This window comes from Camelina sativa, chromosome 5, assembly GCF_030686135.1.
Source record: "Camelina sativa cultivar CO46 ecotype springtype chromosome 5, ASM3068613v1".
Lineage (NCBI taxonomy): Eukaryota > Viridiplantae > Streptophyta > Magnoliopsida > Brassicales > Brassicaceae > Camelina > Camelina sativa.
This window is the reverse complement of record NC_141884.1, coordinates 12,997,521-13,010,461: the sequence shown is the minus strand read 5'-3', so window position 1 is coordinate 13,010,461 and position 12,941 is coordinate 12,997,521. Positions and strand designations below refer to the sequence as shown.

Genomic DNA, 12,941 nt, shown 5'->3' with positions numbered 1-12,941 from the left:
TGTCCTTCATAATTAGTATCATATACAGCCATAAATTAAATGTTCAAACATCTTTAAAATAACAAGAAGACTCTGAAAATAATCTACCAAGAGAAACATTCTTCTTGAGCAGATATATAATCGTACAAGCAACAAACATTGACGCATTTATATTTGTATATTTAAATTAACTAATATTTCTTTATTAATTATATATTTTCTTTGCTAAGAACATGTATTATGTGAGTTTGAAATTGTTGAACACAAAAACAAATTTTTGGACCAAGTTACCAATTTACACGAATCGAAAAAACATTAGAATCCAAATATGCAATGACTAAGAAATAAGGGGATCAACCTGCAATTTTAAGTAATTTTCATGAAATTCAAAAGTGTAAAGGGATAAAATAATGATATCTTTGACAAAACATGTAAGCAACTACGGTTTTTTCTAACTTGTCTTCCCCGCACGATGCGATTCATACGTAAACTATTCATTCCCTCTTTCCCACACCACACCGACATGTATTTAAGAAAACAGAGAAAATTTTCTAAATCTGCAATTAATAAAACCCCCCTCCCAATACAACATTTTTTGACTGGTTATCGTTTCAAAGGTAAGCTTGACCTCTCTTCTTTGAATTTTTCTTTTCAATAGTTTTGTTCATTCTTGTGTGTTTCCGATGTCTCATAATGATTTTTAAAGTTTCAGGTGTTGTTGTTTGATCACTAGAAGAGAAAAGAAAAAAATGGGAATTGATGGTAAAGATGTCTGCTTTATCATCTGGAAGATTTTGAAAATCACAACGAATACAACTTTCAGATACGTGATGAGATACCCAGTTGTGTCTGGTGTTTCTACGTTTATGATCATTTTGTATATTTTTCTTCCTTGGGGTTTCTATTTCTTGCTCTGTTCTTTGATAGCTTATGTTTCGTATTATCCACGGAACCATGATCTGAGTTCAAAGATCGATGATTTATCGGAGGAAGGAGAGAGAACGGATCGTGGGTTATCTTTTGTTTCTCAAGAGGGAAGAACAGAGAAGGCTGAGTTAAAGCACCAACGAAGTGTCCGACGTAATGCTCGTAGAAAAGTTGAAGAGGTTGGGAAAGATTGGGATTCGTCTCAAGCTAGTGAGGACGAGAGAGGAAAGGTTATTTTAACAACTCTATATGGGGAAGTTTTACCGGAGACGATCAGTACTACTCCTGATTTGGAGAAACTTAAGAGAGAGAGGACGTTGCTTGCTGGAGAAGAAAGCTCTTTTGACTCTGTTTTTGACAAGAGCGAAGATGTTGTTGTTGATCCATTGGAGAAGGTAGCAAGTGTTGATGAAACTGAAGTAGAATGTTCATCAGAAGAGGAAGAGGAAGAGGAAGAGGAAGAGGAAGAAGAAGAAAGGAGTGAAGATAGAAACAAGGTCGATGTAGTAGCGTGGACAGAGGATGATCAGAAGAATCTGATGGATCTTGGGACATCTGAGATGGAACGAAACAAGAGGCTTGAGAATTTGATCACCAGGAGAAGATCAAGGAGATTTTTCTTACTTGCAGCTGAAGGAAGCTTGATGGATGATATGGAAGTTCCTCGGATTTGTATCGGTCGGAACTTTTATGGTTTCGGTAAAGAAAACTATGAAATCGATGGACTTCTCATGCCTGGCTCTGCACCTTCCGTTTTGTTACCAAGACGAAACCCATTTGACCTTCCTTATGATCCACTCGAAGAGAAGCCGAACCTCACAGGAGATAGCTTTCAGCAAGAGTTTGCTGTGGCTACTAACCCGAAAGATGTCTTCTTTTGCCGTCATGAGAGCTTTCATCACAGAGTTCATCCATCAACATTGCAAAAGGAATCTAAATTGGCGTCATCATGGAGAAATGAAGTTGATGGTGGTAGTAGGCTTAGGCAACAACAAGGTAATATATATAAGCTCTTTCTTTCTTTCTACATATAAGTTGTAGTAAATGGTTAAATTTGAACTGAAACATTAGGATTAGCTCTGCTTCTGTAGAACTTGCTTTGACCTTTTACATTGATCACGATTGTGATTAGGATTCTAAATTTGTTGTTGATATAGGTAGCAATGATCAACCACCTCTACTGAAAGAAAGAGAAAAAGGAAATGAAATGGAGGCAGGAGAGGTTCGGATAGAGACAGATTCCATCAGAAACGATGATAGTGACTCGAACGCATCGCTTTCTCCTCGAGAAAGAGAGAAAGATTTCAATGTCTCGGATCAATCTGATGCTTCTGGAACTTTCTGCAAACAAAATGAACGTGTTGGAAACTCTCTTGCAGGTTTAGTGCCTAGAAGCAGTGGTTCGAGTTCACTAGCAACCGCGAGGCAAAGATACATGGAGCATTTTGGTTACAACACAAGAAAATGTCATATGGTGACACATTCAGTTGACTCTGATCTTCAAGTTGAGGTTTCTGAACTCGGTTCACCTCCAACTTCAGTTGATGGGAATGACTCTGATTATGAGAGATCTATGTTCGTTTATGAATCGGACATTGGAAAGCAAATGAGTTTCAATGGTGGGGAATATGAAGTCTTACCTGTTGGGAAAGATGATCAAGATCTAAATGAAACAACTTCTTTAGCTTCTCCAAAGAATGAAGAAGCAGGAAAAATGGAGTCCATGGTTCCTCAACATAATGAAGCTTCCTCCAAAAGACCAGAGGTAAGCTAATGTTTTTCTTTTTTTTTCTCAAAAATGTTAAGACAATATTGAACATGATTAATCTTTGAAACTTTTTGTCAGGAGTTAAAGGAACTTCCTGAAAACTCAGCTGATGAGATAAAGATAAGTTATGACTCTGATGAACCTCAACCATCTGAGAGAATTGATCAAGAATCTGAAGAAACTCGTGAGAGAAATGATGGAGAAGAAATGCAACAAGTCATGGCGGAAGCTGAAGCTTCTTCTGATGTAAATCATCATGGGAACTCTGAAGAATCTGCTCCAAGATCAGTGTTACCAGACATGTTACATCTAGACCAGACTCATTCTGAGGATCTGGATCATACATCAGTTGGTCAGCTGCAAAATATGGATCCACCTGCTGAATCTTCTCATAATCAAATTGATGTAAATTTTGTGTTTAGTAAAGCAAAAATACAATTTCTGTATACATTAATACATGTACGTCGTTTGAGACTTGGATTTGTTTTCTCTCTCGCAGGAACATTCTGAACCAACTGAGGAAAAAGTAGAAACCATTTGTTCGGATGCCATGGGAACAATTCAAGAGAAGCAAGAGGTAAGCCATTATCCTTTTCCAAAGTTACAATGCTCTGTTTATACTTAATCAAAAGTGTATAATTCGTCTTGTGCTTAAACATTTTGAACATGAAATGAAAATATCAGGGATCTGAAGTAACATACAACGATGAGCCTATATATGCAGAAGAACACAGACAGTCCATTGATCCATTGGCTGTAGAACTTAAGAACAATTAAACTGATGGAATCAAATGATGAAATGGTAAAGCTAAGACTAAGATGAAATCAAATTGTATTCTTTTGATATTCAAGTGAGACTTTTATAAGCTTTTTGGTTTTAACTTTTACAAGGAAGTGAGGAACACAATCTGATTCTCTTTACTTTGTTCCCCATTTCCGATGCAGAGAATTCATCGCATTTACGGAGAGTCAACAAAAGAATCAAGTCATGATTTTGGTGTATAATGAAACACCAAATAAGCGTACAAAAAAGCGGAAATGAATGATGAGATTTTTGTGTAGATAAGAACTTTATGTTTGTGTAGTATCATGAAATGTATGTTTCATACAAAAGTATAGCTAGCGAGAGCGAGTGTATAGTTTTTTTTTTGTGTGCTTTGCTTCCTTAGAGTTCACGGAAACTGAGTAGATCCTGTTAAACATTTTGTTTTCTTCGGCTATAGATTTTCATTGTGCCTTGTATAAAAAGGTGATTTTGTGTTTACTATATATGAGTAAAAAAAAAGAGGGTATAAAATATATATGTTGTTAAGTTGGTGATTTTGTGTCAACTAAATCACTTTGATTTGCTTCATGATCTCTAAACCATAAATTCATATTTGCTCATATGGTATGTATAGCAGAATAAATTGCGTGAAATCTGATTGTGATTACTTACAGAAGAATGTTAGTGAAACTACACACACAAAAAAAAAAACAGAAGATAGCCAAGTAAGTAAAGATGCATCACAACAAGTTTCGTAAGAACTTTTGTACAAAGGCTAAAACAAGAATAATGGCCTACGCATCTACAACACAGCTTAAGAAATCTACTCAAGGATAATTCTGTAAAGGGTATTCACACTCTACACAAAGATAACAGCTGCTGAACCAATTTTTGCTTCATATTTGCTCTCATATCAACAAGCTGGTAGCTAAAAACAGTAGATGTAATAAAAGATCCTTCACCTGCACGTTCATGAAAAGCCTATAATAAGACTTGAGGCTACAGAAATTGTCATATAATCATATCATCATCATCATCATCATCATCATCAATAGTCCATGCACATCAAAGATTAACATACCTTCAACTGCAAGAAACCATCCCACAGATCATCAAAACATAAGAGAGCGAGAAAGATCAATGGAAGGCAAGTTCATGGATCTAAGCACATTCGATTTTGATACGACCGTCCCCCCTATCTCACCTCCTTCAAGTCTTTTTAAGACGATCTCTATGCACCAAACATCTTTAAATCCATGCGGCTTGTAAGGATTGGCTGTATCGCCATGAGATTGTGTTGAGCATAGGACATGAGATTGAGGACGAGGCTCCTCCTTCTTTTGGTTTATCTCCTGCGACCGCAAGTTGCTTATCTTTAGTATCCATGCTTCCGTCTCCTGTCATCTCTTTCTCACAGATCCCTGATCTTCTTTATGCTCTGATACCAAATATAGTTTTTATACGAAAAGATTAAGAACAAGAAGTTTAAAGAATAACTCTCTTTATTAGCTCAAAGAAAATACCTCAAAACTTTAAGCTCTCAAACTCTCAAACTTAATCTCTCTTAGGTTCTGCTACATCTCAGCATCCCCTATATATATATAAGCTCTTAAGTATATTTTCCTAATCTTAAAAGGAAAACTTTCTTATTCCTATTACATTTAGATATCTCCTAAATATAATCCCAATTTCCATTTCTCTTTGATAAGCTTGATCTCCAAGCTTTACTTCAAGCTTACACCAACAAAAACAACTCGTTCGGATCATATACCATTACTTTTAGATCACTGGAGAAACGAGAAGGATCAATACTACACAACAAATCCTCAACCACACAAGACGACGACCGGTGCCAGTATCTCAATAATGGACTTTCGAGTCCCCATGACTGCCATGTACCTTGTCTTGGTTCGTAAGCCAAACAACACAGATGATCCAAAATGTAAATCTTCTCTTGCATCACCACATATGACTGAAACGCTCCTCCTTCCATACTAGAATTGTGATCGTATGGACCAACAACACTACTCCAAATCCGAGTATCTACATCGAACACCTCGATCCAATTATCATCTATCTGCTCGCAATCTCCGATCACGTAAATCTTTCTGTCGATAACTCCAGCGGCTGCGGATCTGCGAGCCCTCTGCATTCCCGGGAGCGAGCGACACTTGTGATTTCTTCAATCGATGACTACTAACACGTTCGATGTTGTTTGAACTGATTCACCCCATCCACCGATCACATACATCTCGTATCCTATTGTGACCACAGCAGATCTAGGCATCAGAGGAGGAAGTGAACTGACTTCGATCATTCTTGGAGCGTTACGATTGAGAATGTACCAGCTCGGCTTGCGCCTAACAGGAGGGAATTGGATCGAAGCGTAAAGAACAGGTTCAGTGAGGCCAAGTTCCAAGCGTCTCTGGTAGAGTCTCCGCGAAGAGATGACGCGACGAAAGGCTCTGGAGAAGAGAGATAGCTTCGGGTAATGACATCTCCAGTCGAGTAAGAGGATGCGTTCGGCGATATCTTCTGGGATGTGTCGAGTAACATGAGCAAGATTCTCTACTTGTTCTTCTTCTTGAGGTTTCTCGTTTTGATTCTCTTCTTCTTCTTGCGGGTTCTTGTGGAGTTCTTCGGGTTTCTTGTTTGGCTCGCCGCCATTAGAACCGTCATCGGAAGTTTCAGAGATCAAAGCCATCGCCGCCGTGTGAAGTCTTCAGCAGCAACGAATTAACTGAAAGGGAGACTAGATTCGATTTTTCAAAGACGCTGTTACGTTGTGTATTTTTGTTTTTCTTTTCTTGCTAAGAATTTTGTTTTTGTATTTATAATGAAACCATATGAGTAAATAAATACTCATAAATAAAAAACAATATTATAAATAAAGTTTCTTTCCAAAAATAATAATTAAAAAATTTCAAGTATATGATTTTTTTTCTTTCCTGTAAGTTTTTTCCTTTGTGTCAATAAACAATTAACCAAGCTAAAAAAAAATTGAGTCAAATGTCTCTGTAAGTCATTACTTGACTCACAAGTATCTTAGTGTTCTCTACTTAGAAACCCTAATTTGTCTTTCATAATGAAGCTTCCTCCAAAAGAGCAGAGGTAAGCTAATGTTTTTTTTTTTTTTTTTCAAACTTTTGAGTTCATGGAAACGGTTTTGAGTTTTTTCCTCAAAAATGTTAAGACAATATTGAACATAATGTTTGTAATAGTTTGTCAGGAGTTTTTGTTCCCTTATATAAAAACTACTTCCATGCCCCCAAAGATATAAAGTGCACAACTTCTCTATTATTTGAATTTCCAGGATAAGACGAACCAATTGGCAACCATGCTCAGCGCTACAATGCTTCTGAAATACGGACTTGGAGAAGAAAAGGCAATAAAGAGGATTGAAGTTGCAGTGTTGGTTGCTCTGAAAAACGGTTTCAGAACTGGAGACGTTTACTATGTGGGAACAGTATGTTTCTTAATCCAGTCTTGTAACACGTGTTTCCTTTTCCTTAAAAATGTCCCGAGTTAGTGTAGTGTACAAAGTACAATCTTTTAAAGATACATCTAACTCTGCGCAGGATGATTGTATGTCGAATGCTTTTTACTTTAGATGTTCAGTGGATCTAGTACAGCCTTGTGCTGCTGGTCCGATAGAGCAAGCTACTTGCCCATTTTGTCTTGGTAAAGTCTTAACCTTTAAATTATTCAAATGTATCCAGAAATATGGCTTAGTGTAGCGCTAGAAAGTGTGAGTACAAGTATTATTACTAAGATTGACAGTAACTCTTTACTATGTAGTCCAAACAGATGCGGTTGCTATGTAGTAGACCTCCCTCATTGTTCTTTGAAACATTTAAATATGTAACCTCTTCACTTGTTCTCCTTTTATTATGTTAACTAGAATAGTACCCGCACTACGCCGCGAGATTGTTTTTTCCTTTTTTGTTGTGGCTTTTTGTATATTGTTTGTAAGTTTTTCTTAATTTGTTTGGAATTTGTTGGTATGCGGACTATTTTTAATAATTAATTGTAGTTTAAGATAAATAAGATTGAGCATTTAAAAGTCTTGTAAAAATTGGAATTTAGTATTCTGATTTTCCTCAAATTTTATTATATACTTTATAAATTTTAATATTTATAAGGTAACCACTTGAATGACATCCTCTTAGCAAAAACACAAGGTTATGAATTTTCTTTCTTGTATCTTCTTTTTGAAAATTAATTTCACTTTAAGAAAACAACAAAAGTCATATTTTATTATTCTAAACAATGCTTTAAGTCTGATCCATAAAGAAAACCAAAATCTCAGTCAACTAAGTTCCGTCACAAATTACTTATTTTTACTTTTATTTTAATAGTTAATATTGTAAATAACTGAATTAATATATATATTTATCATTATAAAGATTTAAATAAATTTTTAGCTTAATTTTCCCTTATAATATATATATATATATATATTTATGTTGGTTTGAGTTATTTGTTTTGTATAGAGATTTTTGAAAAAAATGATTTTCTTTCCGTAAAAATCATATTGATAACGTAATAACTGGAAAAATGGTTATATAAATAACCAAATAAATTTAAAGACAAAATATGTTATAACAAAAATGATTATGTTGTCCAAAGAAAACACCCTACCTCTCCGGAAAATTTTACTTTTACTTCAAATTTGTATTCTTTGTTGAAAAAATTTATGGTGATTCAGCAAATTACCTTGACATGATCCAGATTATGCCCAACAACTCTTTTAATTACCATATCTTTAGAAAACTTTTTTCATAACTATAATTTTACTTGATGAGCCGTAAATCTCATTCCAAAATTTGCATATGTGCTAAACAGCAAAATAGAAGCTATTATTTGGGCTTTGACCAATCATGTGGCCCATTAACACTTCTCATAACTAAAACACATTAAGCCCAACTTCCCTAGACTGCTGACATGTATTATTTGTTTTAATTTGATAGGCTGTTGATTTTTTCTGAGGTGTCAACACCAGCTTCAATATTGAGGCTGATGTGTCAGAAGAGGAGAGCAACATATTCTAGTTTTATTGTATTGATCACCCGAAATATAACGGCTTTGGGGAGAGACTCTGGCCGGATCCGAGTCTCTTCTCTTCATCCTATCCTGATTTTCGAAGTCTCTGACCGGAAAAGAGTCTTTCAATTCTTCTTTAACCTGCTTCATAATGTGTTTAATGGTGTTTGCAAAAACAGAGATGTGAATAACGTAGTGGAAATTACTTCTGGTAGTTCAGTTTTTTGTCACAAAAATCGGGAATCAGAAGTGAAACAATGAAGAAGAAACGAAGAAATAGGATCCAATTTTTTTTTTTGTGGTTTTAATTATTAAAATTCTCTAAATCAGATGAAAAATTTGACATAAATGGTTTGGTATCGGTTTGATTGGTTCTCTATAAGGTTTAGTTTGTTAACCAATGAAACCGAGATTTATGGAGAAATAGGAATTTAACTTTTTTCTCGCGGGGAAATAGGAATCAAACTTTCTTTTCGGAGATATCTAGATCGAAGTCAAAGTTCAGACTCTATCTAGAATGATATGATAGTTCTCGGGGGGGAAATAGCTCGTTTCTCCGCTAGTAACATAAAAGAAAGAGATGAAAAAAAAAACTTATTTTATTATTGGGCTTTAAAAAGAAACAACAAAATGCCCACTAATCCCCAAACGAATTGCTTTTTTTTTTTACATGAAAAAACAATAACGCATTGTTTTAAGAAGAGTAAATTAAAGAGATTGCCATGAACAGTAAAAAAATTTCCCCGAAATGCCACAATCGCCGTTTCTTTCCTGGGATGCCACATCCCATATCCGAAAAGACCAATTTGTCCCGTAAGTTTACTTTCACACGCCCACACGCGGGTGTGATAGGAAACCCAGTCATCGGACTTATTATTCAAAAATTGTTCTTTACTGTATTTTATTTTTAAAAATATAACCGATGCAACCGATGGACAATACTATGTTCTCCTAAAATTGAAAAAAAATTAAAAAACTCCTCGGGTTCCTCTCCTTCTTCGTTAAGGGTTTTCTGTAAAAATATTGATTCTATCGCCGAAGTAGCCGCTGGTCTCCGATTATGGTCTCCGATTTCCCACCCGCTATACTATCGAACTCGCCGAGAACAACAGCAACTGATGATTCCGGGCCTTCTAACCCAGACGGCGGCGTTTCACTGAATGACCACGTCGAACCATTCCGGTTAGTTTCTCTCCCGATTCCTGTGTAACAATTAACTGGGTAACTCCTCGTGTTCATAGATCTAATCCTCTTCTCCAAAATTTCTGAAATGTAGATCCCTTAGTGAAAGTTCAAAGTCCGATGACAACCATATCGTCGGCGGCGTCAACCCTGTCGGAAATTCCCGCTTGTAAGTATTCCCGCTTCATTGTTATTAGTTGTCCATTGTTAACTTCCCTCGCAGACTTGTCTTTTGGTTTTCCGTAGACATATCTTCCTTACTTTTCTAGTAGACAATTATTCATTCTATGTATAAGTTGTCTACCGGTTTATTGTCCATCGATTTAACTTGTCCTTTGAGTTTGTGTTCAAACTTGTCCATTCTGTTCATACCTGATTTAACTTGTCCTTTAATATTCTGTTCTAACTTGTCCACTCGATCTTTAAGTTGTCTACCGGTTTGTTGTCCATTGTTGTGTTGTACAACATGTCCATTGCATATATCAGTTCGTTGTCCATTATTGATTTAACTTGTCCTTTGATGCATTAATGAAAGATCTCACAAACTTCTCCATTATTTATTTAAAAGTTGTCTATTTTGTTGATGAATCGGGTGCATTCACTAATTCACTAATTGTTATCTTTTCATTTAATCACTTTTATTCTCTGATCAGGTCATCAGTTAACACGGGCAACCACTCACCACAGAAAGAAGCCGGTGTTGACACTGATATTCTACCTCCTCGGCTATTCTCCACAGATCGTTATCCTGTCAAAGGTCGTATCAACTCATACTCCAAGCCAGAGTATCTGCTAGATATTGTTGAAATATTAGATGGTTATGATGAGTTCAAGTGGTTAAAAGAATCTTGCTTTGGCCGATTGTTCGAACTCCCAGTTAGGAAGAGCTCCTTGTCTGGGAAACTTGTCCACCAATTCCTATGTCGGTCTCTGGTAACTAAGAGAAAACAAGAGTTGTGGTTTGTATTCGGTGGTCATCCCATCCAGTTTTCGTTGAGAGAGTTTGGTATCGTCACCGGACTCAATTGCGGTCAATTTCCTTCTCAAGAAACTCTTGACAAGTTGCAGAATCCTGCCGAAGGGGAAGAACATTATTATCACAGTCTCATAGGACCGAAAAAGTCATATAGTATACAATCTATTGTTAACATGTTGAAGCTTGACAAGAGGTTACCTAAAGCTAAAAGAATGGATGGAGGTAGAAGGCTACGATTGGCTCTTATTGTCATAGTGGAAGGTATATTAGTATGCGAGTCTTCTAATGTCAGAGCCTCGTTCAGAGTTGCAGAGATGGTAAAAGATCTCGAAAGCTTTGTTAAATATCCATGGGGGCGGCTGTCATTTCTGAAGACATTGGAGATGGTCAAAGTCGGTGACAAAGTTGAAAGTGTATCGAAGCTCGTTGATAAATTAAACCAGTCCCATACAGCAACTCACGGATTCACACTTGCTTTCCAGCTTCTGATTCTGCATGCCATTCCCCTATTGGAGCAATACCTACCTGACTTAAGTGATGAGCAAACATTTACTGATCGGTCTGTACTACATTTGACTAAGCTTAAAACCTTTCATAATGCCAACATCCTCCGAACGGAGCAACACGAGGATGTAAGTTCTTCGTGCTTATTACCATTGTCTTTCTTTAATGGTTGTAAAAAAATACTATTGGTTGTCTAACCCTTTACTCAATCTTTCTCCTAGCTTGATGTTGAGAACATTTTAAATGGTGATGATGAAGCGGACATCCAAGACTACTCCTAGGGTGAGGATGAGATGCATGACGTCGGAGTCGAGTACATGTGTAAGAAGCTTAAAGATGGTCATATATTTAGAAAGGAAGACTGGCATGGTGGTGTCGCACATCTGCCACTCTTAACGGCGATGGACCCTCTTGAGAATAGAAAGAAAACAGTCGTTAAAGAAAAAAAACGTGTACCAAAACCCAAACCGATGGTAAAAGTAAAAGCTCAATCTCTTCCAAAGCCAAAACCAACCGTACTAGGTGGAGAGGGGAACGAGTCTCATGTGGATCGTGTCACTGCCGCATCTCTACTTGAGGAAGTAGATCGCAGAATTAACGAACATACGTCGAAGATACAGTTAATGTTGTCCGTTGAGAGGGCTGGTATGAGAGACGAAATTGTTGATGATGTCCTCAAAACTCTTCGGGAAAAAGGAGTGTATGATAGAAGTATCAAGCATTCAGATTTGATGGAGCAGATCAACAAGTCGTCTTGGTCTGTCGGTGCGAGCGGTTCTACACAGGTAAATGCATCCATTTCTTTACAACATTTACATTAATGTTTCATACTTTACTAAAACAACACTTTATTTCATCAGCCAACTGGAGGAGGGCCTAATAAAGATTGGTCTGGCTTTATGCCTGGTATTCCAGAGATTCTCAAGAAAATTAACATCAATGAAGACGATCAGGTTATCGCCTACTACTTATTTCCCTATGACTAATGAACCCCCTACAGTCAGATTTACCTAATATTGCTATTCAATTTATCAGCCTAGGAGTGATGATATCTTGACAACTATGAAGACATCCGGGGAAGAGGAAGATGAAAGTGGTAGTGAATCAAAAGGGGATGAGGAGGATAGTGGGAGTGAATCTGATGGAGAAGTTTGTCTTCGGAATGATGTGGTTGTTGTTGGTAGTGAATCCGAAGATTGTTCTGATCAGGATGGCGATGATGGCGACAATGTTAGGGATGACGATGGGGAGGATGAGGGGAAGGAAGAATTAGATGACGATAATGACGAGAGAGAGGAAGATGATGGAAAGGACGAGGAATAAGTAGATGATCAAGAGGAGGAGGAAGTAGATGATCAAGAGGAGGAAGAAGTAGATGAGCAAGAGGAGGAAGAAGTAGATGACCAGGAGGAGGAAAGATTAGATGATCATCGGGAGGAAGAAGAAGATGGTTTTGATAATCAATCTGTCCATTATGATGGAGGATTACAAATTGTTGAATATGTGGACCGTGGTATAGTGGATGGGAAAAAATTGCTTCAGGCTGAGGTAAATTTTGCTAATGTCCGTGTTAAGTTAATTTGTCAATGCAATGTTATTAATTTCAAATATTTTCTTCAGGTAAGTAGTACATTCCATACGAATAAACGCTGTCGTGAGGCCGCAGATGATGATCAAACTCCTTTTTCCCCAATCCCTACAAAGAGGCTGAGGACTAAGCCTAGAAGGTTTGGCCAGTGTTCATCTTCTGCGAAAAAAAGAAAGGCACTCGAAACAGAATCTGAAGTGCAACTATA

General features: G+C 36.9%; 2 protein-coding genes, 1 long non-coding RNA gene and 1 pseudogene across 3 annotated transcripts; 3 read left to right on the top strand and 1 right to left on the bottom strand.

Annotated features, from left to right (window-relative positions):
- The first annotated feature begins 391 nt into the window (after positions 1-391).
- On the top strand, positions 392-3,986 carry LOC104786691 (uncharacterized). The gene is made up of 7 exons (XM_010512136.2): positions 392-596; positions 692-1,902; positions 2,064-2,671; positions 2,753-3,079; positions 3,174-3,251; positions 3,359-3,476; positions 3,620-3,986. The coding sequence occupies exons 2-6, from the start codon at positions 729-731 to the stop codon at positions 3,449-3,451; spliced, it is 2,280 nt and encodes a 759-aa protein (XP_010510438.1). The 5' UTR covers positions 392-596; positions 692-728; the 3' UTR covers positions 3,452-3,476; positions 3,620-3,986.
- Positions 3,987-4,292: 306 nt separating this feature from the next.
- Positions 4,293-6,144, bottom strand: LOC104789200 (putative F-box/kelch-repeat protein At2g29780; annotated as a pseudogene).
- Positions 6,145-6,755: 611 nt separating this feature from the next.
- On the top strand, positions 6,756-7,144 carry LOC109132987 (uncharacterized). The gene is made up of 2 exons (XR_002037886.2): positions 6,756-6,906; positions 7,019-7,144. It is a non-coding gene; the product is annotated as an uncharacterized LOC109132987 (long non-coding RNA).
- Positions 7,145-9,543: 2,399 nt separating this feature from the next.
- On the top strand, positions 9,544-11,426 carry LOC147943677 (uncharacterized). The gene is made up of 4 exons (XM_087512315.1): positions 9,544-9,665; positions 9,760-9,834; positions 10,319-11,273; positions 11,367-11,426. The coding sequence occupies exons 1-4, from the start codon at positions 9,544-9,546 to the stop codon at positions 11,424-11,426; spliced, it is 1,212 nt and encodes a 403-aa protein (XP_087368441.1).
- The last annotated feature ends 1,515 nt before the right edge of the window (positions 11,427-12,941 follow it).

Excerpts from the sequence above, each read along its gene's own strand:
- LOC104786691 (XM_010512136.2), top strand. The coding sequence starts at position 729 with ATGGGAATTGATGGTAAAGATGTCTGCTTTATCATCTGGAAGATTTTG. Across the intron at positions 1,903-2,063 it reads TAGGCTTAGGCAACAACAAG|GTAGCAATGATCAACCACCT; the intron begins GTAATATATATA and ends TTGTTGATATAG. Across the intron at positions 2,672-2,752 it reads CTTCCTCCAAAAGACCAGAG|GAGTTAAAGGAACTTCCTGA; the intron begins GTAAGCTAATGT and ends ACTTTTTGTCAG.
- LOC147943677 (XM_087512315.1), top strand. The coding sequence starts at position 9,544 with ATGGTCTCCGATTTCCCACCCGCTATACTATCGAACTCGCCGAGAACA. Across the intron at positions 9,835-10,318 it reads CCTGTCGGAAATTCCCGCTT|GTCATCAGTTAACACGGGCA; the intron begins GTAAGTATTCCC and ends TTCTCTGATCAG. Across the intron at positions 11,274-11,366 it reads GAACGGAGCAACACGAGGAT|CTTGATGTTGAGAACATTTT; the intron begins GTAAGTTCTTCG and ends TCTTTCTCCTAG.